Source organism: Corvus hawaiiensis, chromosome 16 (assembly GCF_020740725.1).
Source record: "Corvus hawaiiensis isolate bCorHaw1 chromosome 16, bCorHaw1.pri.cur, whole genome shotgun sequence".
Taxonomy (NCBI): domain Eukaryota; kingdom Metazoa; phylum Chordata; class Aves; order Passeriformes; family Corvidae; genus Corvus; species Corvus hawaiiensis.
In genome coordinates, this window is record NC_063228.1 from 15,876,719 (window position 1) to 15,902,003 (window position 25,285).

The following is a 25,285-nucleotide window of genomic DNA, read 5'->3' on the forward strand; positions in this document are numbered from 1 at the left end:
GCCAGGGGTTGGACTGGATGATCCCCGTGGGTCCCTTCCAGCTCAGGCTGCTCCAGGATTCTGTGATTCTCGGTGTCCAGGCAGAAACACCAGCAGAGAGATGGAGCTGCTGCTGTGTTACGCTGGACTGTGCTGCTGTAACTTTTGCCCTCCCTGGTCCCAGGGGATGGAGGGCACCCCATTGCAGCACCAGGGCCTTAGTGGCCTGCTCAGGATCACCCAGAGGGTCTGTGAGAGAGTTAAATCCCCCTCCTCATGATGCTCCCATGCTTTACCTGCAGATCACTCTTGCTACCTCCCTTGTCTGCGTTCAGACTGATGCCTTTTCCTGGTCTTAAAATCAAGAGTCAAACACGGTTAGAAGGGAAAAAGGGATTTTACCTTGGTATTTATTTTAAGGATCCTTAGGTGCACACGTCCAGGTGGAATGCACCTCCATGCCAACTGCAATGCACCCTCCAAAAGATCTGGTATATCATTATGGGTGTTACTAATTAGCAGATCTATCAAAGATTCCCCAATGAGAGGCTCAAGTGAGCCCCCCTCCCCAAGGAGCCTTCCCCTGGATGGTTCTATCTTAGTTTCCAGAATGTGTTCTGGAGAGGACCTTGGGGTCTGGGGCACACTGATCCCTAGCTATGAAGCTTCTAAAATGTTGAGTGTCTCAGCTGAACAAACAAGTCTAAGAATGTAGGCAAAAAGCACTAAGAATACAGAAGTTATAAAAGGGTATAACAGGGGTATAAAAGAAAAGGCAAAAAATCTTCATGGCATCAAGACCACAGAAAAACTGGGGTAATGGAGCAAGGGAGGCCCTCAGGGCTGAGGGCTGCTTGGATCAGTGATGGGAAGGTGTGATTGCAGCCTGAGCCACCCCTGTTAATGCGGGGACAAGCCGTGGGTGGCATCCTGGGCCAGCATGTGGCAGGATGCAGTGGGCACAGTGGGGTTTTCCAGGTCTGTGAGCATCCTGGTCCTGAGGAAGCTCTTGCAGCACGTGAGAAAAGCAGGGTGAGGAGCATGGTGGGAAGAGCTGGGTGTCTGAGGAGCGTGAGGGTATCCCCAGCCTTCATCTCACTGCTCAGGGGATGAGGAGGGGGAGGAAGGAGGCAGCAGCACCCACCATGTGTTGGGGCCTCCAGCTCTGTGAGATGTTTCCCAGCCCCTCAGTGACGGAGGGGCCCAAGCTGGCTGTGTGTGGCTCAAAGGTCCTGCTTGGTGTAGCTGTGCGAGCAGGGACGTCCCAAGGGCTTTGGGACATCTTGGAGGTGCTGTCTCCTCTCACCCCCCTGCCACCTCCCATCTCCTGGACCACCTGCAGTCGTTGGCCTCTGCCACCTTTGCTCTTTTGAGCTGCAGGAAGTCATCCCTGTGAGCTGCATGGGGGGACAAGGAGGGTACCACAGCTGGAGCCAGCAGACCCCCTTGGTAAGGCTGTACAGCACTTCCCAGTGGAAGTTTGCTTGCTCTTACCTTTGCCAGGCTTTAACTGTTTGGGCTGGATTGTTCCATGCTTTTCTGCCTCAGGCTGAGCTTTCTCCTTTTTTTTTTTCTTTATTTTTCCCAGTTTTCAGCAGAAGTTTGGGGGGAAATGAATTTCTTTTTTTTTTTTTTTTCTGTCCTGTCTCTTTCTTTGAGGGCTTCTGGTGTCTCCACTCTTTGAAAAAGAGACTTGAAATTTGGCAGGGATGTTGCATTCCTGCATGGAATTGCTCAAATGGTTAGCCACTGGAAAGCATGGCTGGGCGTGCCTGGAGGAGCTCTTCAGGGGCCAGCTGCTGGTGTCCCCATTTGCAAAGGGACTCTGGCCACTCTGTGTCCTCCTGTCCCTCTCTCTCCCTCCTTGTCCACACGAGTCCAGGTCAGGAGTGGTGGCTGAAGGAGCTGTTTCCCAGGAACAAGTCTCAAAAGCACTTTACCCAAGACACCGTTGCCTTTGTCCCATTTCCCATGCGTGGCACTGGCTGTGGGTGTCGCCTGCCTCTCACCCTCAGCAGAGACAAGGAGCAGAGCTCAGGCCAGCTTGGGCAGTGCCTTGTGAGGGGAGGAGAAGCTGAGGAAACGCTTCTGTCATGTGAGACCTGGGAAAGGGTGTTTGTAGACCTGCCTGTCCCATGGGTGAGCTCGGCAGCGTCACACCCATGCATGGAGGGACGGAATCACATCACCATTATGGCTGGGAAGGACCTTCCAGGCCATCAAGTCCAGGCTAAGCAGGTCCTGGTAGCTGGAGGTTTGACCTGGTGATCCCTATGGTTTTCAAAGTTGCTCTTTTATATTAGCATGGAAATTTTTTCTATTTGCTGTCCTGAGGGCTTTGAAATTCCTCCACAGACTCCGTTATCTTCATCTGGGGTTTCTTCCCTTGGTGGCATCTCAGAGCTTTCTGCAGACAGAGAAGTGACACACATGAGCTGGGGAAGCTCTGGTCTGATGAAGGAGCAGGCAAACTCCAGCTGGAGGGAGGCCCTGCTGGTGGTTACTGTCCCCAGTTAGTGCTCAGGCACTCGTGGGGTGTTTTCTAGCAAAGCGGTGGAAAAAACTGGCTTCTCCTTTTGGACTGCAGGCTTTGGACTCTGACTCCATGGAGATGCTGTTGTAGTTGGGTGGCAGTGACGTGGCCCCTCTGCTGTTGCTCATGAGTTGGGTGGTGCTGGCATGAGACCAGCCCCAGGGCAACGTGGTGGGGTGGTCAGAGAAGACCCCAGGGGGTGCTGGGCAGGGAGCTGATCTGGAGCAAGCTGGGAGCAAATCCTGGCAGGAAGCTGTGCCAGGAGAGGGGTTTGCCCGGCTGGGCCATGCTGGGCCAGGGAGATCCCAGTGGGGGTGGCTGTTCCTGGTAGCCGTGCCAGGGACAGTCTGTGGGCAGCGGCCGGCGTGCCCGGCACTGCCGGCTGGCTCCTGCTGGGCGCCTTCCAGCGGGAAATGGGTTTCTGGCTGCAGTAACATTTACCAGCTGGGCAGCAGCTCTGGAGCTGGGCGTGTGCGTTTGTCTGCTCTTCCATTGTGCCTGGGCCGTTGTCTCCTCCTCCCCGCCGAGATCAATGGCTGTGGGCTCCCTTTTGTAACCCCTTTGGGTGCAGCTCTGGAAGTCTCCAGCCTGGTTTCCATCGGAATGCTGGGCCCATCTGGCTGGATGGCTTGGGTGGGACAATGGACTGGAGGTGGGTTTCCACCAGAAGGAACATGCCAGTGATGGACTGGAGGACTGGGAAGTACAGGTGGGGTGTAGGCGGCTGAGGATGGAGCCCAGCCATAGGCATGGGGGAGTGAGCTCAGGGGACCTCCAGAAGACCTTCTTGGGCCATTTTGCTACCATTCGATGGTTTTGGAGAAGAGGTGGTTTGCGCTGGGAGGCGCGTCCCGGTGGCACGTCCTTCCCTGTGGCACCAGGTGGCGCAGGAGGTTAAAGGATTTGGTGCTTCTCTGCGGGCCTGGGCGCAAATGGATTGCCTCCCACTGCTGTGATGAGCCTGCAGGTCTCAGCCCCCAGCACGCGTAGCTGCGCCCCCATGCCGGGTGACTGCAGCCCCAGGGCGAGGCGGTGGGGATGGGGCTCCCTGGAGCCCTGTTTCCAGCAGAACCAGGAGCTGAGCCAACCTTTGAAGTGTAGTGGGGGGCCTGAGTGCGGAACCCCCCCATGCCAGGAAAGGGCACAGTGATGCGGAGGAGCCACACTCTGGGGAAGAGCCCTGGTGGGTGTCAGGGGAGTGAGGAGACAGCGGAACCCTGGGGTGAGGCCATGACAGAACACACAACATCCCTCTGGCACGAGCTCAAGCTGTCCTGGGCACAGACGGGTGAGTGCTTCTTCCTGGCTCCTGGAAGGTCCCAGGCATCTCACTGGGGTGCAGGTCCGTGGCAGCAGCCCTCAGAGCAGCTGGGACACTGCCATCCCAGCCCCCTTCCACCTCCCATTGGAACAACCTCTGGCCCCAAGGGCTCTGCCAGCCACCTGCCCTGCTCCCCCCCAGAAGTGGGTGTCAGGACCCAAGGAAGGGGACAGGACCAGGCTCGGGTGAGTGTGACCTTACATCCCTTCTCACTCCTCCCGGCATGCCACCTGTGCTCTGGGCATCTCCGTGCTGAGCGTCCACCTTCTGCTCTTGTTGGATCCAAAGTGGGCCCCTGTGAACCCAGAGGGATATTTTTTCTGCCTCCTTTTGCCTTCAGTGATCTTTGAGCCCGGTCGTCGTATGACTCAGCTCCTGCATTTGATCCCCTGGAGCAGGATTTGCACACATGCAGCTGTGGCAGGAGCACTGCTCATTCCTGGCAGGCCAGGCTGGGATAGGGTTTCCTCCTGACACGGGGCAGCGAGTCCCCACAGCTCATCTGCTTCCCCATGTGGAACTTTGACTGAACCAGGGCAGTGTTAGTGGCTTGGAGGTGTCTCCCAGAGCTCTGCTGACCTGCTGCAGCATCTGGGCTTGTGAGATCCTGGCAGGGTGGGAGTGGAGCAGAGCAGGTGCTCTCCAGTCCCTCTGTCTGCCTGTCCACCCATCCCCGGGAAGGTCTGGCTGGTTGCTGGTGCTGGAAGCATCAGGCACATTTGGGTGTGGGGCTGAGCAGCGCTTCTGGCAGTCGCTGTGGGACACGGTCAGCAGAAGGTGACACCAACGCAGTTCCCATGGAGGGCAGTCTGGGCACTGACCTTTAGGTCCTGCCCGTTCTTGCTGCCTGTTCCCTGCGAGCAGCTCCGATCTGGAGGCAGCTCCTGACTCAGCAAGGAGCAGCCAGCAGTGGTGCTGAGCTCCCTCTGGGGTGCTGGGCTCCCTTTCCTCGGGGGCCAGGCAAGCACAAGGTCACAAACCCCTGCAGAGGTTTGCAGGGAACAGGGGTTTGCTGACTGCAGGGGTTTGCTGAGCATGGATATTTGCAGAATGTGGGCTGTCAGGGGGCAGAGGCTTACAGGGGGCAGGGGTTTACAGGGGGCAGGGGTTTTTAGGGGACAGGGGTTTTCAGGGGACAGGGGTTTAAAGGGGGACAAGGGTTTAAAGGGGGACAAGGGTTTAAAGGGGGACAGGGGTTTTTAGGGGACAGGGGTTTTCAGGGGACAAGGGTTTGAAGGGGACAGAGGTTTGCAGGGGCTTGCAGGGGGCAGGAGTTCACAGGGAACAGAAATTTGCAGGGAACAGGGATTTGCAGGGTGGCTGCAAGCCCCCACCGAGCCCGGCCCCAGGGCTGTGCGCTTGGCTCTTGGCAGCAGAGTTCTGGCTCTGTCTGCCTCCTCCCTGACAGTGCCAGGGTTTTTGGGTGGTCACAGGGCTATGATCACCACCAACAGTGCCTGTTGTGTCGTGGGTACCTGGCACCGGGCTGACCACACTGGGCTTCCCCAGGAACTTTGGTCGTGGCTCGGGGCAGCCTGTCCTGCTCTGTCCTGTCTCCATCAGGTTCCAGTTAAAACCGAATGCATTCTCCAGCCTAAGCTGCACAGCCGTTTGAGCCCTTCCAAAAATGAAACAAATACCCACGGACTGCAATTCGAATTGCAGCTCAATTAGGGCTTGTTCCCAATGCGATCATAAAACCTCCAGTACGAAAACAAACAACCCAACCAAACCACATCCAAGCCTGACAGCATCCTCTGGAATGCCTTTAAAATAACAAGGAGGGCAGAGGAAGATGAAAGCAGTGTGGCCAGTGGGAAGAAGGCTCTTTGGCCCCGAGGGGCAGCCCGGAGGTGGCCTGAGCAGGTGTGGGGCAGGGCAGTTTGGGATGGGGAGAGCACAGAAGCGATGGCTGTGATGGAGACGGGCTCGATGGCTACCGTGGAGATGTGGGCCGGTGTGGAAGTGATGGGCGCGATGGAAATGGGGCAGCCTGGGGCTCAGGGCTGGGCTGCTCCCTGCAGGGTTTCACAGGGCAAGGAAGAGCGAGCTGTAGAGGTGGCTTGGAGTGCGGTGGTTGTTCTCGGAGAGGCTGCGATGTGCGAGCAGGGCGGGGGGAGCGCGGGGCCGGGCCGGACCCGGCGGCTGGAATGCGTGTCCCGCGTAACCCTGGCTTGCACCGCGTCCAGCCAGTCTGGTGCCGCGGTTCGGGTTTCACGGCGGACTTTAAACCCGGCCATATTTAGCGTGAGCCTCGCTGGCCTGTCAGGGAGGGGAAGCCGCAGCACAACTAATAAAAACAGCCAAACAAAAACAATGTAATTAAAGAGACTCAGCACTGTGTGTTCCCATAGCAAGAACATTTACCCAAGACTTCCTTGCTCAGATACTTAATGTCAGGCAGCAATTAAAGGCTGGCTTTGTGGCGAGGCAGCGGGGAAGGTTTGCCCTGGCCGGGAGGTAGGAGCCCCGGGCTGAGCCATCCCCGGTGCCTGTGCCGCTGGGGAGGGACCGGCGGCTTTGGGCACCGGGAGGTGCCGCAGGGACACGTGCGGGTCACACAGGGATGTCGCATCCCGAGAGCAGCTCCCGAACCCCTCCAGCCAGAGATGCCCTCAGTCCGTAATGCACAGACCCACTCAGCTCCATCCCCGCAGAAATTTGGTAGCACAGAAGCAGAAAAGTGGATTTTCTGTGGATTTTCTAGGTAGGAGCCTCCGGGCAGGACATGCAGGAGCTCTGCTAGGGTAAATCCTTGTGAAAACAGTAAAATCAGCAGAGCTGGGCCGAGTGTGGAAGCTTCCAGCATCTCCTTCCTGACCCAGATCTGTGGATGGAAACTGTGTGAGCCTCTGAAATGTTGAATCTCCTCACTCAAGGGATGGTTTGGGGTGCCTGGAGCCAGGCTAGGATGCCAGGAGCCAGGCTGTGCCCGCTGGTGCCCCCTTTGCTGCAGCCCAAGGTGGTGCTCATGGGCTGGTGGTTTTGGCAGCATCAGCTGCCTTGGCCGGGGAGCCAGTCTCCGTGCCATGTCCTCAGCACAGTCCCCAAGGAGAGGTGCCCCCACACCCTGGCAGTGCTGCGTGAGGTGCGTGTGCAGGAGGGATGCCCGTGCTTGGCACGGCCGGGACAGCGGCACTGTGTGACAGCAGCATGTGCCTGACAGCAGTCCTGACTGTGATGGCAGAGGTCACAGAGACACATCTGCAAATGAAAGTCTGATTTGGGGTATATTTTAATGAGGATTGAACCACAAGATCCTTCTGGTCTCACTTTTAAGCAGTGATCAGGAGGCCTAATTAAAAAAATAAGGAAAAGCAAGAAGCGGCAGCATTATTGTGTTGCAGCAGAGTTTGCTCAAGCGTCTCCGCTCCCTTCCTCCCCAAAGGCACTGCTGGGCCTGCAGCAGTGGGGTGTTTTATGGGACACTGTCAGCGAGTGATCTACTTGGTTGGCTCCGAACCTCTCTTGGAGTCCTGAAGTCTCCGTCTTTCCTGAATTCAGCCTGTGATTTAAGAGGGAGATGCAGTAGGGATGAGCCCTTCAGGGAGGCTCTTTCCTGCTGTGCCAGACCGGGGGACATGGCTGAGCCTCAGGAGGACACTGCTGACCCCCAGCCAGCCCTGTGGTGTGGGATGTTGTGTGTCCAGCCTGTGAAAGTCCCTTCTGCCGCAGCTGAGTGAGGACTGGACCTGGGGGGTCCTTGCCATGCTCTCCCAGCACAAGTGTTCCCCAAAGGGTGCTAAACCTTCTGATTTGGGGAGTAGCCTGGATGGCACGGGGGGATGCTCTGAGGGGAATGCTCCTCTTCATCCCCTGCAGAGGCGCAGGGCGCTGGGCACTGCTGGATATTGCAGATCCCACCCAGGATGTGCTTTTCATGTGGGTCACGAGCTGCTGGGAGGCAGCTTTCCACTCCAGAGCCCACTGCACCCTGGTGGGCTGTGTGTCCACAGAGGTGTTCTCTGCTGCCGTGGGCCTTGAGCTCCTCAGGCAGCACAGGCACACCGTGCTGTGCCCGGCATGGGGACAGCAGGGACGATGTGCTGCCGTTGATGCTCAGGGGGTTCTGCGCCAACCCAGGGGCCTGACACCACGCTGAGCTCCTCTGAGCATTGAGGTCTAACAGCACTGGGCTTCTGGAGCTCCAACAAAAATGTCCTGGCAGGAGCAGCATCTATATAAGTTAGTTGTTATTGCTAAACAAAAGAGGCATGCTCGCTTCAGCTCCACTCAAAACAAAACCCAGCAGATTTGCCAAATGGGGAGAAAAGAGAAAAGCTGGAGGAAGCAAACAAACAAACAAACAAACAGTCTGCTTTGGTGCCTTTCCCTGGACCCAGGTTTCAATAAGCAAGTGCATTTTCTAGGCACACAGATGTTTCCATGGAGCAGGAGTGTTTTGCTCCATGTCTGCATGGCCAGGTCACTGCACAGCACCTAAATGCCTTGGTGGTTTGCACATCCCAGGGTGGGTAACTGCTGTGCCTGCTGCTCCATGAGCCCTCCTGCCTTGCAGGGATGCTGATCATGGCATTTGGTCCTAGTTTTGAGCGTGCTTTTTGGTGGGTTATGAAATCCCACTCTTTGGAAGGGCTGCCCTACTCATGTTCCATTTTTAATCCAGCCTCTGTTTTGCCAGTCATGAAAACTTGCTTATGCTTGGGCAAAAAGAGTGGAAAATGCAAGTGCATCAGCAGCTCCTCTTCGTGCCGGACGCGGCACTTTTTGTTCCTGTGCCCATGGTGTAGAGGAGCTGCTCTGAGTGTTGGTCTCTGCTGTCGAGTGTTGGTGCCTGAGTGTCCATGGCCACAGCTGTGAACTCCTGCTGCACAGGGGTGAGCGTGGCCCTGGGCGTGGGCCAGGCCGAGTGTGCTCAGGAGTGGAGAGACCTCTCACACTCGGATTTCTCTCTCAGAAACACCCGTGTGTTGATGCTGCCACTTGATCTCATAGGATCATACAACCATGGAACAGCTCAAGTTGGAAGAGACCTTAAAGCCCACCCCATCCCACCCCCTGCCATGGCAGGGACACCTTCCACCGGCCCAGGCTGCTCCAAGCCCCAATGTCCAGCCTGGCCTTGGGCACTGCCAGGGATCCAGGGGCAGCCACAGCTGCTCTGGGCACCCTGTGCCAGGGCCTGCCCACCCTGCCAGGGAACAATTCCTGCCCAATCTCCCATCCAGCCCTGCCCTCTGGCACTGGGAAGCCATTCCCTGTGTCCTGTCCCTCCAGCCCTTGTCCCCAGTCCCTCTCCAGCTCTCCTGGAGCCCCTTTAGGCCCTGGAAGGGGTTCTGAGGTGTCCCTGGAGCCTTCCCTTGTCCAGGTGAGCACCCCCAGGTCTCCCAGCCTGGCTCCAGAGCAGAGGGGCTCCAGCCCTTGGGGCATTTCCGTGGCCTCCTCTGGACTCACTTTCCTGTGCTGGGGGCCCAGATCTGGAGGCACCTCTGCAGGTGAGGTCTCACCTGAGGGGGACAGAGGGGCAGAATCCCCCCTTGCCCTGCTGCCCGTGCTTGGTGCTGCCACCTCTTGCTGCAAGCTCCCTGATGGGGTGAGCTTGGCTGGGTTGGGTTGTGTCTCCCTGGTAACTGGTTTTTAGGCTTCTGACCTTTGCCTGTTCCAACCTTGGATCCCCCTGTGGACTGAATTGGAGTGTGGCATCTTGTGATAATGTACCTGACATCCACATGGCTGTGAGGCTTCAGCAAACTGCAAGGGCCCAGTCTTTCTTCTGCTCCCAATACCACCCCTTGTCCTTTGAAAGCCATCAGCACCTTTCATCCCCCATCCTTCAGGCTCCCTTTTTCTCGTGCACAGAGCTCTGCTGCTTCCTTGCTTGCTACATCGGGCTGGGAATGGTGGGAGCAGCTCCCCGCAGTGACAGCCACCCATGCTGCCCCCGGACCAGAGCGCAGTGCTGAGCTCGTGTCTGCTGCTGTGCCTGGAACCTGCCCTCTCCCTGCCACCTTGGGCAGCACCCGGGGGCTCACCCTCCCCACAGCCAGCCTGGTGGGCAGCAGGGACCAGGCAGCCCCGGGATGTGGCTGGAAGGTCACTGCCACCAGCAGCAGCTCCGCTTGCACAGGAGCTGCTGCTGGTGAGAGGGGGTGTGGGATGGCCACCATGGTCCCCACCAGCCACATCGCAGAATCATGGACTGTTCTGGGTTGGAAGGGACCTTAAAGCTCATCCCATCCTACCCCCTGCCATGGGCAGGGACACCTTCCACTGTCCCAGGCTGCTCCAAGCCCCAATGTCCCACCTGGCCTTGGACACTGCCAGGGATCCAGGGGCAGCCCCAGCTGCTCTGGGCACCCTGTGCCAGGGCCTGCCCACCGTCATGATAAAAAATTTCTTCCTTATGTCTGGCCTGGTGACCTGTGGGCAGGGTGGTCATTCCCTGCCTGTCCAGGTACCCCTGGGCTCGGGGGGGCAGGGCTCTTGCAGCCAGCCGGGCTCTGGGCTCTGTCATGGGGCAGAGCAGCCGTGCCTGTTGGGGACTGGTTCTCAGCTGGACACTCGGAGGGGCTACGCCCTTCAACAAAATGCACTTAAAATCAAGGAATTGCAACAATTAGTAACACTTTTTACTAGGCCAAGATCTGCAGTGCTGCAAACATTAACATTCCGAATATTCATAAACCACATTATAAGCTACCCAGTGGATTTGCTTGTGTTTGATGCTGGAGGAAGGAAAAAATGAAGGTGCCTTATGCTCATCCGTCCTCATGTGCTTTTAGAAAAAAGAAAACCACCTCTATTGCATTGGTTTCCTGAGACAGAATCATAGATAGAATAACTAAGGTTGGCAGAGACGTTTAGGATCATCAAATCCAATAATTAACCCAGCACTGCCAAGGCCACCACTAAACCATGTCCCCAAGTGCCACATCCACACAGCTTTTCAATCCTCCCAGGGATGGTGACCCCAGCACTGCCCTGGGCAGCTGTGCCAGTGCCTGACCACCCTTCCCATGAAGGAATTTCCCCAAATCCAACCTAAACCTCCCCTGGCCCAGCCTGAGGCCGTTCCCTCTCCTCCTGTCCCTGTTCCCTGGCAGCAGAGCCCGACCCCCCCCGGCTGCCCCCTCCTGTCAGGGACTTGTGCAGAGCCACAAGGTCCCCCCTGAGCCTCCTTTGCTCCAGGCTGAGCCCCTTTCCCAGCTCCCTCAGCTGCTCCTGGGGCTCCAGCCCCTTCCCAGCTCTGTTCCCTGCTCTGGACTCGCTCCAGCCCCTCAAGGTTTTTCTTGTCATGAGAGGCCCAGAACTGACCCCCAATGGATCTGACACATCCTTCCACAGAACCTCAGCCCTTTGCATGGAGAGGGTGATGGAGTTTGCTGGTGTGTGGATTCATGGCACTACAAACCTGATGTCCACATCACCTCCCTGATGGTCACAAACACATCCCCCATGGCCAGAGAGCTGAGCTGCTGGGGCAGGCAAAGCACCCGGCCCCTGCTTGCAGACCGTAGGACAATAATTAGCAACAAGAACCAATTGTGGCTGGGATAAATTTAGTTTGGCTGCACTGAGACTCTTCAGGCAGAGGAGGTGGGATCTGCTCCCACACCTCCCTGCAGGATGGGGCTTTACCATGGGTGAGCTGGTGTTGGCAGGTCAGCCCCTGAGGGTAGGACATCTGTGGGTGTTGTTTTCAGCTATCAGTTGCTCCAGGGCAAAGTTTAGCTCTAGAGAAATCAAGACCATTTCACTGAGTCCAGATGACTCATAACCACAGGCCAGGAAACTCTTTTATCTCGGGGGCAGCTGGTTTAATATACATAGATGTTCACTCCTGAGCACTGAATAATTTCCATCTCTTTACTTCTCATTAAAAGCAAATCTGAGGAGGGAAAGCAGTGAGAAATTTGTCTGTGTCTCTGTTTCTGCCATCTCTGAGAGAGCTTCCTCCCAGCTGTGCATTCTGCTTGCACTGGGTCATTTGCCGTGTATTTTAATTGGCAGGAAAAAGGACTTTTGCTCCAAAGCACCACTCCATTTTAAACCCTAATTCTGCAGGCACGAATGGAGCAGAGATCTGTTACAGCAGGGTCTACTCCAGCTCCCGTAGAGTGAAGAGCATTCCGTGTGGGAGAGCATTGTTGCCTCCTTGGAAGAAGGGGAGCTGCAGTGGAATTTATGCATCTTGTTGATGAGCCTGCTGAAAGAGCCACCCTCACCTCTGAGCAGCAGCTGGAGATGGAGAGAGGAGGACTTGGGCAGCAGGGAACTCTTAAACACAAGAAAAAGGGCAAGGTTTTGCTGGAGAACCTCTCGAGCCAGTTCTCTTTCCCAAATATGCCAGGGAGTGCTTTGCATCTTGGGCTTTGCCGGAGGGTCAGGAGCTGCCTTCCTGTCTCTTCCTGCCAGAACAGCGCTGCCTGCTCAGGCCACAGGTGGCTTTTCTCTCATCTCTCTGCACCAGTGGCAGCAGAGCTGTGCTGCTGTTCTGCCCCTGTGCCCTCTGGGGTCCTGTACCTGCCCTCTGTAGAAGGCTGCGTGTGCCGTGTGTGCGAGCCCTTGGCACGAGGAGCCCTTGGAGAGGCCATGCCAGGAGCTGCTCCCTGTCCACAAGGACACATGGTGTGCTCAAGGTGAGGACTCCATGTCCTGGAGACCACAGGACTGGTTTTCCAGCCCTTCCTTGCGTTGTGCAGGTCTCTCCCGCCATGGTGACACCCTCCTGGGTGCTGATCCCTTCCTCCCCACCAGGACCAGTAGGACTCTGCTGCTCAAAACTCACCCACTCCCACATGGCTGCTCGGAGGTATTTTGCCACCTGAAGTGACAAAACACCTGTCTGCTTTTGCAAATGGGCCTTAGGTTGGTGTGGTTGCTGCTCAGTCTGATCCATGAAGCCCCGTGTTCAGATAATGTCCATTCCTGGAGCAGGCCAGGGCAGCAACTTGACACCATGGCTTGGGCCACACTGGAGACCTCTAAATCCAGGCTGGAGCTGGTGAGATGAATGATTGCCAGGAGCCAACCTCCGCAGCATTTTCCACTCTTAAATATCACAGTAATAAAAGGTAAAATCATTAAAGTCCTCCTGCAGCCCACTGTGCCTCATCTGAAATGAGGACTACAAAGGGCGCCGAGCGAGGGGGTTATTAATATCCTGTCCCATGATGATGGCTTTATAAACATCCTTACCGCAGGCACAGCCTCTCTGGAGTGCTTTGGCACGACCTTCAGCCAAATGCCATGCTTTCATCACACTTGGTATTTAACCAATAAAGCGGTGGGGGAAGACCTTGCCCCTAAATATCTGACCTTGTACACAGGGGGATGGGGTCAAAAGGGAGAGAAACCGTGTGGAGTGTAGCTGTGCTAAATGCTCCTCAGACCTGGTGCTCCCCTGGGAACTGCGCCAGAGCTCTGGCAAGAAGGGGATCAGATGTTTGACACAGTGGAAACCCTCCGTGCTGTAGGGGATGACTCATGGGCAAAAGCCCCACACAGCAACAAGGCCACTCTCACACCAAAGCAGGGGACTTTGTCTGGTGGGATGAGGTCTTGATGGAGGCAGGAGGGTCCTGGCTGCAGGGAGAGGGACAGCTCCCACTCTGGGGAGCCCCAGAAAAGACACCAGCTTTCCTTGTGACTTGTAGATATTGAAAATAAGAATCAAAATCCTGTCCCAGTGGCAGGGCGTTGGAACTAGATGGTCTTCAAGGTCCCTTCCAACCCAAACCAGTCTGAGATTCTATAATCAGAGAGGAGAAAAGATTTTATAGGTTAATGGATGGAGAAGGTAAGGAGCAGCTGTGAAGCCTGGATCTCTTGGTGAGCAGAAGACTGAGGTCAATGGTCCCCATCAGGACCTGGCATTGTCCAGATGCCATTAGAAATGGCCTTTCATCTGTTCCCTGCTCCCACTTCACTTCCAGAGGGTGCCCTTCGCTGGGATAACAGCCCCAAGAAAAGTCACGTGGCAAAGAGGGCTGAGGGATGGTGGTAAGTGCAGGACACGGGTTCCTGTGGAAGGGTGGGTGTGGAGAGGGTACACAAGGCTATCCCAAGCCAGCAGTGATGGACAGCACTCACCCAGCATGGGGCTGGGGGCTGCCGGCCCCTGCAGCCTCCACTGCACTCTGAGGGTGTGGGCATGCCTAGATGGGGCAGCCCATCTCTGTAGGAGCTGGATGGTGGAACTGGGCATGTGGAGATATTGCCCTGGTGAGATGGATCCAGACCAGTTGTAGAGCTCAGCAGCCTGAGGTCATTTTGGACATCCCAGCTTGTGTCTGGAAGGAAATGTCTTACCTGCAGGGATCATACAAGCCCTTTGGTGCACCTGCAGGGCCAGCAGCAGGAGTGAGGAGGAGGAACAGATCTGCCTCAGCTGAAAACAGATGGGTCAGGGCATTGCTGGCACCGGCATCCACCTTGCAGCCGCTCACGTGGGTGCTGCCCAGGAGAGCTCTGCTCTCCTGATTCCTGTCTTGGTCCCGACAATACAGATGTGCCTCTGCCTTTCTGGCACATCCTCCATGCCTCATTTCTCTCCTGGCTTTTTCCCAGGTCATCCTCCCCTAAAATGACGCAGCAGATGCGGGACCTGCAGCTGGCGCAGGCCAGGAAGCCGCCGGGCCCTTCCTCACCAAACGCGGCCAAGAGGCTCTACCGAAACCTGTCCGGGAAATTCCGTGTCAACTACACCTCCTTCGACGAGGGCAGCCTGGTGGGACGGGGCGAGAAGGAGAAGCTCCGCAAGTCCTACCTGGTCAGTGCCTGCTGGCTCCCTCCAGATGGGGACAGAGGGTCCCTGTGTGGGTGATGCTGGAACCTGGGTGGGAGCACAAGAATGTGTTAAGTGAAGCCGTGGCAAGTTGAGTTGGAGGTGGTCCAGGTGTTGGCTTGGCATCATCCAGATGTGTCTGCAAAGAGCTGATGCTCCCAAGCCTTTGGGATGAGGGCACCCTCTCCCTGATTGGGTTCATGGGGTGCTAGTGAGGGTCCAGGGTGTTTGGTGGGAGGGAGGAGGGTGCCCCATGCTCAGCCCAGCTCCATTTCTCTTTTCACCCAGTTCCAGAGCAATGCTGCCCTCTTTGAGGCCGTGGAGCTGCAGGACCTTGACAGGGTGCAGGAGCTGCTGAAGCACTACAGCCCTGAGGAGCTGGACCTCAACACCCCCAACAGCGAGGGGCTCCTGCCCCTGGACATCGCCATCATGACCAACAATGCTCCCATCGCCAGGGCCCTGCTGCAGGCAGGAGCAAAGGAGAGCCCCCACTGTGAGTTGGGACAGGGAGCTGTGCTGTGCCCATCACCTGGGTGTCCAGCGTGGTGCAGTGGGACACCACAGGCATTGGGTGCAGGTGGGGAGGCGATCACTGGGCTCTGGGAGACTGGGGCAGGCTGCAGCAGGGCTCGAGGGGAACCGTGCACTCGAGTGCACCCCGGGACCAGGACGTGCAGGGGAGGATGGGGTCACACGGTGGGGATTCATTGCCAGCGGAGGCAGAGCTTGCCCTAACCACCTTCTCCTCCCTCCCCTCCTGGGCCCTATGGCCATGCCCGCCCACCCACAGTCGTGAGCCTGGAAAGCCGCTCGCTGCACCTCTCCACGCTGGTGCGGGAAGCGGAGCAGCGCGTCAACGAGCTGATGGCACAGGTGGTGAACGAGGCGCCCAACGCTGACTGCTCCGAGAAGGAGAAGCAGCTCAAGGCCTGGGAGTGGCGGTTCCGGCTGTACAAGCGCATGAAGGCAGGGTTTGAGCATGCCCGTGAGTGACCGCAGGAGGGCTGGGGCCGGGGGGCTGCCCCTGCACCGGGGCAAGGAGTGGGGCTGTGCGTGGCACCAGCACCCATCAGAGGGTCCCTGCACCCTGTGGCCAGGGCTCGCAGTATGGGTGCATGGAGGGGAGAACATGTTCCACTTGGGGAGTATGTCCCTGGGACCGGGGAGAGGCCCAAGAGAGACACAGGGGGGTTCAGAGCGACCGTCCTCGCTGTAGCAGTCCCTGCACTCTCTGTCCCCAGGAGTGCCAGATGCCCCCAGCAGCGTCCACCTCTCTGTGGCCAGCAGCTCCTCATTGCGGGTGACCTTCTGGGAGCCCCTGAGCGTCAACTCAGCTGTTGTCACCAAGTACAAAGGTAAGGACCAGGATCCCCACAGCAGGGCAGGGTCACACAGCCACAGCAGGTGCCTTGCACCCCGTGGCAACACAACAGTGCCATGGGCGGTGCTGCCAAGTCCCAGTCAGGACAGTTTTATGCTGGAGCACAGAAGCAGCCAGAGCTGCTGGACAACCTGGCCACCACCCAAATGCTCTGAGCTAGACCAAACATCATCATGCACCAAGGCAAACCTTGGGGTGTCACTTGTTGGCTGCCCCCTCATCCTGCACACTGGGAGGACTTTGTTGTCCTGCACCCCTCACCCACTTAAAGCAGATATTTTTGTCTTCTGGAAGAATTTCTTCCATCCCCCACTTCTGAGACACCAGTTGAAGGTGCTGACCCCATCTGACGTGGCTTGGTGAGGACAGCAGCTCCCCATGGCGTTCCCCCCACTATGCATCACCTTTTCCCCTGCCTTCGCTCTGCTGCCTGCAGCTGCTGTGCTGTCTGCAGTCCCCCTGCAGCTGCTGCCTGTGACACGCTGCCCCAGCCCTGGTGGCCTGTCCCCACTCCAGGGCCACATGGCACCTTGGGGTCTCTCTCCTTGCAGTGGAGTGGAGCTGCTCCCCGACCTTCTCGCCCCTGCTGGGAGAAGCTGTGATCGACAAGCTGAAGGACCTGCACTTCACCATCCAGGGGCTGGTGTCGGTGAGTGCCAGGGTGCCCACAGCGGGCAGGGCTCGGTGGGGAGAGCCCACAGCTGGGAAAAGCCACAGGCCGTAGTGCAGCCTGTGGGGAGGGGGTCAGGCGCTGGTGCAGGCTGCCCGTGGCAGTGGGGGAGTCATCATCCCTGGAAGTGTTCGAAGGACGTGTATTTGGCACTTGGGGACATGGTTTAGTGGTGGCCTTGGCAGTGGTTGGACTCAGTGATCTTAGATGCCTTTTCCAACTTTAATGATTCTTTGTTTCTACGATCATTCCGAGCAGGAACAATAGGATTGTGCCACGCTGCGTGCCGTGGGCACAGCCTGGGCAGAGCCAAGAGCGTGGGGCTGGGAGAGGCATCTGTCTGTCCCCACACGGCCGCAGCCACTGACAGCGGGGGACATCCCTGCCAGGGTGCCTGGGGACTCGGCAGTGACAGGCAGAATGGACCCATTCACCCAACGCCTGATTTATCCTCTGTCCCCCACCCCACTCCTGTCTCCACCCAGGCTCTTCCTGGGCAATAAATCAGTGGCTCATTCCTCTGCCACCTGCACAGTCCAACCCCTCGCCCCAGCCCTGATGTCACCGAGAGGGGGGACCAGCCCCATCTCCATCTTCGGGAGCTCGGCAAGGTCATGGCTGGTGGAACTGTGGCTTCCTGCTGTTTTATCTCCCTGAGAACCACAAGAGCCATGCTGCCTGTCAGCTGTCCCCTGGGCCAGCGGTGGGATGGAGCTCAGGGTGGGAAGGCGGGCACACGCTGGGATAAATGGGGTCACCCTTACCAGGGGTAGGCAGGCAGGGACCACCGAGTGGAGGAGCAGCCTTGGGGAGGTGCGAGGGGCTCAGGCATGGCAGCAGTGCCGAGCTCAGGAGTGCTGTCAGGGCTGAGCTGCCCTCAGGAGGGGCTCGAGCAGAGCCCAGAGCTGCGTCGCTGCAAGGAGCTGCTCCGAGCCCATCAATCACACTCTCAGAGCTGCTTCACAGGCTCCTGTCGCCTCCATGAGTGCCTGGAGGCCTGGCAACATCTGGCAGCTTGACTGGGCTTTAATCAGAGGCTTTAATCACTGTCACTGTGCTACAAGCCCTTGACAGTGCTGGGCCAGCTCCCTGTCTCCAGGGGCCGGATCCTTACACATGCCAGGGGATCGCCAGCACCCCAATCTACAGCAGCACTGAGTCTTTTGGGCTGGAGCATCTCTGGCGAGGGGCATTTGCAATGTCCAGTCCTTCCTCTGTGTGCCCCAAACGCACCCAGCAGGGCCACAGGGATTCCCTTGTGTCTGATAACAAGGACTGGGTACAGGAGGGGAGGTGAGAGCCAGTGATCCGGGCTGTGGGCTCCCAGTTTAGTGCTCCTCGGGGTGTCCTGGAGCAGGGGGCTGGGTGAATCCTCCTTGCCTTGCCTGCCAAGCCGGGGGAGGCAGGGGTGTGCTGAGTGTGCCGCTCTCCTTGCAGGGCACGGCGTGCCACGTCCGGGTGTCTGCCTACAACATGAAGGGCTGGGGTCCCCCGCAAGCCTCCACGCCCCCCTTCGCCATCCCTTCCAGTGAGTACCTCCAGGAACACCCCCATGGGAGCCAGCGCAGGGCAGGGGGGGACAGGGCAGCTCCCTGTGCCATCCGGGGGTCCCTCTCACTGCTGGGATGGGAGTGAGGGGACCCAGGGCCAAGGCAGAATTTGGAGTCTCAGGCCAGGCAGGGAGCCTGTGCCTGGGGGTCTGGGGTGCTGCCTCCAGCCAACACGTGCTTTGCCAAATAGGGATTTTTCAGCCTTGCATTATCCCTGCCACCTGGGAAAGGCTGAGCCATTTCAGGCCACCTGGATCAGCCCATCCCAAGGAGGAAGCCAGGAGGTGGCTCAGAGCCAGGACTCAGAGTGGCCCCGTCCTGGGTGGCAGTGGCCTCCCACTCCATGCCACCACATGGTCTCTCCCCTCCAGACCCAAGCACCTGCATTCCCTGGCATCGAGCTGGGATGGGGGTCACGAGCCCCAGCAGAGACCAGTTCTGGGCTGTCAGCACTCTCCTCCCCATGCTGGCCCCAGGAAAAGTGTCAGGAAACAGCCACCCGATGTCACACAAGGCACCCCGGGGTGCTGTGTGGAGAAGGGCCAGGAGGACTGGGCTGGAAGGAGCAGCTCAAAGGGTGAAGTTCAGGACTGAGGGGGCTCTAGAATGGCCTCTGCCACTTGTCACCAGTCCCAAAACAGGTGCCTGTGTGGTGTCCCATGGGATTAGTGCTGGGAATGAGTAAGGAGCAGCCCAAGGACTGCTTGTCCCAAGGACCAGGCCATGGAAGCACATCCTGTACCAGCATGCTGCAGCCACCCAGGGAGCAGTGAGGGCACCGGAGACAGGTGGGGCTGAACAGTGACGGGTCAGAGACATGCAGCACCAAGCACAGCTCTGGCTGCAGATCCACAGAGCACTGAAATCACCAAAAATCCATTTGCATGTCTAGGAATGCACACAGCAAGGGCACAGCAGTCCACTACCCTGGCTTTATCATGTCCCTGTCATGTTTGCACCCACTTTAAAGCCCATTTGCTGCCTCACACAGGTCACATTCCCTGTGACCAAGATCCAGGTGGCATCAATTGAGTGTGGCTGAAGTGAATCAGACAGGAGTGGGGTTTATTTATTTTTATTGCCACTACTATTTCTCCCTTCAGTAGAGATCCCTCCCTGGCCCAGCAGAATATAGTCAGGCACCTCCCTGGGTGTTTTTAAAGCTACTAAAAATAGCGGCAAGTTCTAGCCAAAGTTAACAGAGCTGAACTTTCCATGGAAAACAGCAGCGGGCAGGACACAGGGGGTGTTTGAAGCAATTAATACAAAGTTGAGGGAGAAGAGCCGGCACCTCCCCGGCCCTGCTCATGGTCCTGCTGCCGTCCCACAGCGGGTAGAGCTGGCAGGAGTTTATTTATGTGTTTGTCGAGGTAAGCCCAGCTCCCAACGCTCATCTGGAGCAACTGGGGAAGACCTGGAGGAAGAGACTGGAAAGAATTTTATTTTTTAAGGCCAGTGAAGTTTCAGCAGCAACAGACAGAACCTTGTTCCTTCCCCCTGCTGTGCCCCTGCCACGCTGTGGGAAGGTCGATGGGCACAGGATGCTGTGCTGAGCTCGCTGTTCCTGGGAAGAGTGGCACAAAACTGGGGATCTGCCAGCACACCCAGAGGTGCCCAGCACCCACAGCTGCTGCCATGCCCAGATGATGTGGGAGGAGGGGATGGGAGCCCCTTTTCCCCCAGGGTGCCGGGGGTGACGCTGTTCTGTCCCCCACAGACTGGCGGGAGTACGACGGCCGGGCGCCGCGCCGGAGGGGACAGGCTGAAGCTCTGGACCATCTGCTGGGCCAGGTGAAGACCGTCCACCAGCACTGCATCTGCCACGGTGAGCCCACAGCACGGTGCTCCAGGGAGGCTGGGGGGTGCAGCTGAGTCCCCTAGGGCTGTGGTGGGATCCACGGAGCTGGGGTGGTGCAAGAGTAGGTCTGTGCCATGGATGAGCAGAGCAGGGACACAGCTCAGGCAGTGGGACCTTGGCAGAGCCTTCCCAACCGGTTGGCATCAGCTCTTCATCTCCTGCTGCAGCATCCTCTGCTCTCTGCTCCACAGAGCCCTGCAAGAACCAGCCCCAGAGCAGAAAGCATTCGGTGTCCAAGAGCCTCAAGCACCTCTTCCACCCTGGCAGCAAGTTCCTCAAGACACTGAAGCGGTGAGAGGCTGGTGCACAGGGTTGGTGAGAGCCCCTGTCCCAGCAGGGCTGCCCAGCCTGAGAGCTGGGCCTGCACATTGGGGGCTGGGGGTGCTCAGAGTGGGCTCTGCACCAGGAGTGAGCTGGTGCTGTCGGTGGAGATGAGTCCCATGGCCCAGAGATCAAAGGTTCTCTTGGTGTCTCCATTTGGACTGGCCAAGCTGTGCTGGTGCTCAGATCCCTGCGTCACCTCTGCCACCTGGCACCCCAGCTTGTCCAGACCCAGTGTCCCCTGCACAGCGTGGCCCCACCTCTGTGCCGCGTGCTGCAGCATCAGTGGCCATGGTGTCTGCTGGGACATGTTGGGTTCCTGCTCCCGTACCAGCCACAAGCCTCACCTGCCACGGGCTGTTGGAGAGGAGTGGAGACCTGGGGCAGGGCATCTCCTCTTCCCTCAGGAGGGAGATCCTTTGGGAGATGGAGCTGGCAGCTGGGGGTGACACTGAAGGCTGTCCTCCCTCCATGCAGGGGCCTCTACCTGACAGCCATCTTCTACAAGGATGACAACATCCTGGTGACCCATGAAGACCAGATCCCTGTGGTGGAGATTGATGACACCTACTCCTGCCTGCTCATGCAGGATTTCCTCTGGTTCACCAAGGTGGGTGGCCAAGGGACCTCGTGCTTGGGCAGAGGGCCAGGAGTGCCAGGGTGACCCAGCAGGCGTCAGGCACCACCGCCGCCCCTCCAACCCAGACACAGGGGCTTGGCAGTGCAGGCAGCCCATGGACTTGCTGCTTGCTGGGGTTCAGCACGGACCAGGAAACTTCCAGGGAATGGCATTTCATCCCAACCCCTGGAAGGCCAAAGATGGGTGACAGAGCGGTGCTGCACTGGGCAGGCTGTGTGCCAGGGTGGGTGGGCAGTGCCTCTCCACAGGGATGTCGATGGCTGTTGAGCTGCTTCCCCTCAGCATCCTGCCATGGCACCTCTGCCTCCTCCGGAGGGTGCACAGGGAGCTGCTGCCAGTGCCTGCACTGTCAGCAGACTTAGGGAAAGGGCATGTGGGCAGCTCAGGGCCAAAATAGTTTGCTGGGTGGTCCTTATCTGCTGATAGAGAGTGCTTTCTTCTGCCTCCCCACCTTGGCCAGCTTGCATTCAAACCTCAGGCTTCAGTCCTAGATGAAGAAGGTGTAAGTGGACGTGGCTCAGGGCTGCCCTTGGGTGCAGGCTCCGGAGGCACCTCAGTGCCTGTGGCACAGGGATTTATTTGCAGCCCTGCTGAGAGGTGCTGCATGCCCACACACATTCCTAACCCAACTCAAACAGAGAGGCAAACCATTTCCCCAGAACCCCCTGGCGTGGCCCAGCAGCAGCAGCGCTGACTCTGTGGTGTGTGCAGGTGTCCTGTATGTGGGACGAGATCCTGTGGCTGCGGCAGTGTGTCACCGTGTCCCAGTCCTCCTGCTCCTGCATCCTACAGACACGCTTCAAGATGCTGCTGGCCATCTCACAGATGCAGGTGAGGGTCGGCCTGAGTGGGGAGCAAACACTTTAAGTGGGGCGCTGGAGGCTGAGCTGCTTTGGGAGCAGCACACGGATGTTCACAGCCGGGATAAACCCAGGACCTGCTGGCCATGGCCGCGGGTCCCTGCCTCTTCCTCCCTGGCAGGACGCCGGCCGTGGGACAATGAGGTGCTGGGTGTCATGGCAGTCCCATGCAGAGGGGCTGGGGACCATCAGGGTGCTTTGCTGGGCAGACTGGTTTCCAGCAGGCAGCTGCAGGCACATCCCAGCTGCGCAGACCCACTGTGCCTCCGGGATTGTCCCCTGACCCTCTGCTTTCTCTTGCCTTCCCACCCCATCGCACAGGGGCTGCTGGGCATCCAGGACCTGGGGCAGGTCTTCTTCGAGCCCATCAAAGACAAACAGGGCAACATCCTCATCGTTACCCTGAAGGAGGTGAAGACCAACCAGACCTTCGAGAGCGTGCGCTGGGTTCCCATCTGCAAGCTGCAGACCAGCCGCAAGTCCGTGTCCTCCCCGGAGGAGCCCACTGCTCTGGACACGCTGCTCATCTCTGTCCAGGTGTGTCTTGGTGCTGTGGGGCAGGGATTGCAGCGGGCTCCTCTGGGAACCACCAGTGCTCCCTGCTGCCCCCCATCCTGGAAAGGTCACAGCAGAGGGGGAGCAGAGCTCAGCCAGCCTCCAAAAATCCTGTTGTTTCAAGGGGAGGCATCAGGCTGGTGCCAGATTCACCCTGGCAGCGCCAGCTTGTCTCACTGTGCCGCTCCCCTTCTCCAGCTGGACTGGCTGTGCCGTGGCACCAGCACGAGCCCTGCTGTGAGGAGTGGCTCAGTCCAGCAGTGCCTTTGTCCCCAGGACAAGCTGGCTTACCACCAGCGGAGCAGCCATGCCCTCTCCCCGGGCCTCTACCTGGGCTACTTGAAGTTGTGCAGCGCCGTGGATCAGATCCGAGTGCTGGTGCCAGAGCGGCTCCCCAACATCCTGTGCCACGTGAAGATTCGCTCCAACCCCAACATCTCCAGGTGGGATTTGCAGGGCTGCTCAGCTGGGGCAGCCAGGCTGCTCTGCCCCACCCAGGCTAGCAGCACCCAACACCTCCCGCTTCAGCAGCAGTGCAATATTCCCTCTTATCCCTGCCATGCAACGCTCTCAGGCACAGGGTGAGATTGTTAAGGTGTCCAGTGTGGGGTCAGGAGCTGAACTCGACAGTCCTTGTGGATCCCGTCCCGCTCAGGATATTCTGTGATCCTGATTCAGCCTGGAGCAAACCAAGTTCTCTCTCTACTTCCACCTCTCCCACATCCCTGGGGATGCTGCACTGTCTGGGAGAGGAACAGCCAAGCAAACACAGTTCTCAGAGAGATTGTGTCCACATCCACCTGAGCTGCTCCCTCCTTCACCTGTCTGTCTCTGACCTTCTCCAGGGAGGAGTGGGAGTGGCTGCAGAAGATGGCCAGCGTGGAGGAGCCTGTTCCCACAGAGCTAGAGGCTGACACATCCCAGAACCCCCTGTTTCAGGAGCTCCAAGTGGCCATCAAAAAGCTGATGACCCTGGTGAACATCCCATTGCAAGAGGTAGAGGCAGGAGCCAAGGTCTGGGGTGGAGGGAGGGGACAGGGCTGTGAGCATGGTGCTGGTGGTTGCAGCAGGCAGGGAACTGCATGCCCAGCCCTCCTTGTGGGGCTGGAGCACCCAGATTTTAGTCCTGTGCAAGCAGAAGGTGAGTGTTGGGTCTGCCAGCCCAGGGACAGTGTCCACAGGAGCTGTTTGTCCTTCCCACATGGTACCCCCAAAGCAACAACGGTGAATCTGAGTTTGTTACTGCTGCCACGTGCTCTGGTCCTGGGCAGCACGAGACCAGCCCAACTCTGCCCCTCCAAAGCAGGCTGGTCCCTGGCCAGTGCTGGGCTGGAACTGCAGCCCCTGGGGCCAGACTGCATGAGGAGAAACCTTCTTCCACCATGCCAGGTATCTGCTGGGAAGGAACCCACCAGCCCCAATGACAGGCATGTGCTTCTGACTGGGCAGCTGGGAGGGCACCTCCCTGTGCATCACTGAGCCATTGCTGGTGGCACTTCTCTGACACCCTGCCATGGTGACTTTGACCAGAAGTTTTGAGACTTTTAGGAAAAATCAGAGAAGAAGTGATGAGATTATGCAGATTGTGCCAAAAGCAAGGAGCCTCTGGTTGTGTGCTGAGGCTGCAGTGTCCCCTGGCTGCAGGTGGTCCCTGACGACTCCTCTGTGCATGAGGGCTGGGCAGAGGGCCCACCAGGTGATGTGTGCAGCTGTTACCTGCACTGTCTTCTTGCAGGCCAAAGACTTCCGTCTGTACAGCCAAGAGGTGCTGGACTTTGGGGATCAGGTCTCCTTCCTGCTGCTGCTGCCTCCATCAGACGACGTCTGCACTGCTCCGGGCCAGAACAACCCCTACACCCCTCGCTCCGGCTTCCTCACACTGCCGCTGCAGATCTTCGAGCTGGGTGAGGAGAGGGAATGCCAAAGCCCAACCTTGCTGGTCCCCTTGTCCTCTGAGGCCTCCTGAGAGCTGGGCAGGGCGCTGGGCTGGAGTTCCCTCACTCCCTGTAGAGGAGGGGTGGAGGGGTGTACAGAGGGCTGTCCAGGTGGACGAATGCACAGTGTTGCCTCCACATCTTGAGTCATAGGGAGGAGCCTGTAGGGCACCCACAGCATGAGACCTCATGGTTTCCACCCCTCCCCTTGTTTCCTCTCCCCAGTCCACTTCTTCACGTACGACCGGGAGTTCATCACGCAGTACTGCCAGGTGTCCGCCCTGCTGGAGCTGGAGTCTCTCCTCTCCCAGCAGAGCCTCAGGGAGGCTTTCTCTGATGCTGAGCTCTCCACCGCCAAGCAGAGGCACCAGCAGGTTCAGGACTACATCCAGGTATGGGGTGGGAGCCAGGCTCGACAGTGCCCCAGACCTGCCAGGTCAGTGAGCAGCAGCATCTGCACGAGGGCTGTCCCCTGGCCTCGGTGGCCCTGGGGGTTTCTCTGGTGTGGCTGATGGGCAGCAGCAGGCTGGGCTTTCACAGAGTCATGGAATGGTTTGGGTTGGAACAGACATTAAACCTCATTCAGTTCCACATTCCACTGTCCCAGACTGCTCCAAGACCTGTCCGACCTGGCCTTGGACACTGCCAGGGATCCAGGGGCAGCCACAGCTTCTCTGGGCACCCTGTGCCAGGGCCTCCCCACCCTCACAGCCAGGAATTCCTTCCCAATATCCCATCCATCCCTGCCCTCTGGCAATGGGAAGCCATTCCCTGTGTCCTGTCCCTCCAGGGCCCTGTCCCTCATCCCCTTCCAGCCCTCCTGGTGCTCCTTTAGGCCCTGGAAGGGGCTCTGAGGTGTCCCTGGAGCCTTCTCTTCTCCAGGCTGCAGTTGCTTTATCTGGCAACTTCTTACTGCAATGATCACATTAAAAA

At 58.2% G+C, this 25,285-nt stretch overlaps 1 protein-coding gene and 1 long non-coding RNA gene across 14 annotated transcripts in view; one reads left to right on the forward strand and one right to left on the reverse strand.

Annotated features, from left to right (window-relative positions):
- LOC125334257 (ankyrin repeat and fibronectin type-III domain-containing protein 1-like) overlaps nucleotides 1-25,285 on the forward strand; it is a 247,550-nt gene that overhangs the window by 217,537 nt on the left and 4,728 nt on the right. For all 13 annotated transcript variants that reach the window (XM_048320937.1, XM_048320939.1, XM_048320938.1 and 10 more), the window contains 15 exons: nucleotides 14,364-14,565; nucleotides 14,869-15,076; nucleotides 15,374-15,568; nucleotides 15,825-15,938; nucleotides 16,516-16,613; nucleotides 18,072-18,162; nucleotides 19,902-20,009; nucleotides 20,234-20,333; nucleotides 20,841-20,973; nucleotides 21,715-21,834; nucleotides 22,185-22,400; nucleotides 22,695-22,861; nucleotides 23,264-23,414; nucleotides 24,154-24,322; nucleotides 24,578-24,744. In XM_048320937.1, the coding sequence (XP_048176894.1) occupies nucleotides 14,364-14,565; nucleotides 14,869-15,076; nucleotides 15,374-15,568; nucleotides 15,825-15,938; nucleotides 16,516-16,613; nucleotides 18,072-18,162; nucleotides 19,902-20,009; nucleotides 20,234-20,333; nucleotides 20,841-20,973; nucleotides 21,715-21,834; nucleotides 22,185-22,400; nucleotides 22,695-22,861; nucleotides 23,264-23,414; nucleotides 24,154-24,322; nucleotides 24,578-24,744 (2,239 nt within the window). The remainder of the gene's footprint in view (nucleotides 1-14,363; nucleotides 14,566-14,868; nucleotides 15,077-15,373; nucleotides 15,569-15,824; nucleotides 15,939-16,515; nucleotides 16,614-18,071; nucleotides 18,163-19,901; nucleotides 20,010-20,233; nucleotides 20,334-20,840; nucleotides 20,974-21,714; nucleotides 21,835-22,184; nucleotides 22,401-22,694; nucleotides 22,862-23,263; nucleotides 23,415-24,153; nucleotides 24,323-24,577; nucleotides 24,745-25,285) is intronic.
- Nucleotides 3,901-25,049, reverse strand: LOC125334258. The gene is made up of 3 exons (XR_007207107.1): nucleotides 24,945-25,049; nucleotides 10,037-10,058; nucleotides 3,901-3,911 (listed from the first exon to the last, which is right to left on the reverse strand). It is a non-coding gene; the product is annotated as an uncharacterized LOC125334258 (long non-coding RNA).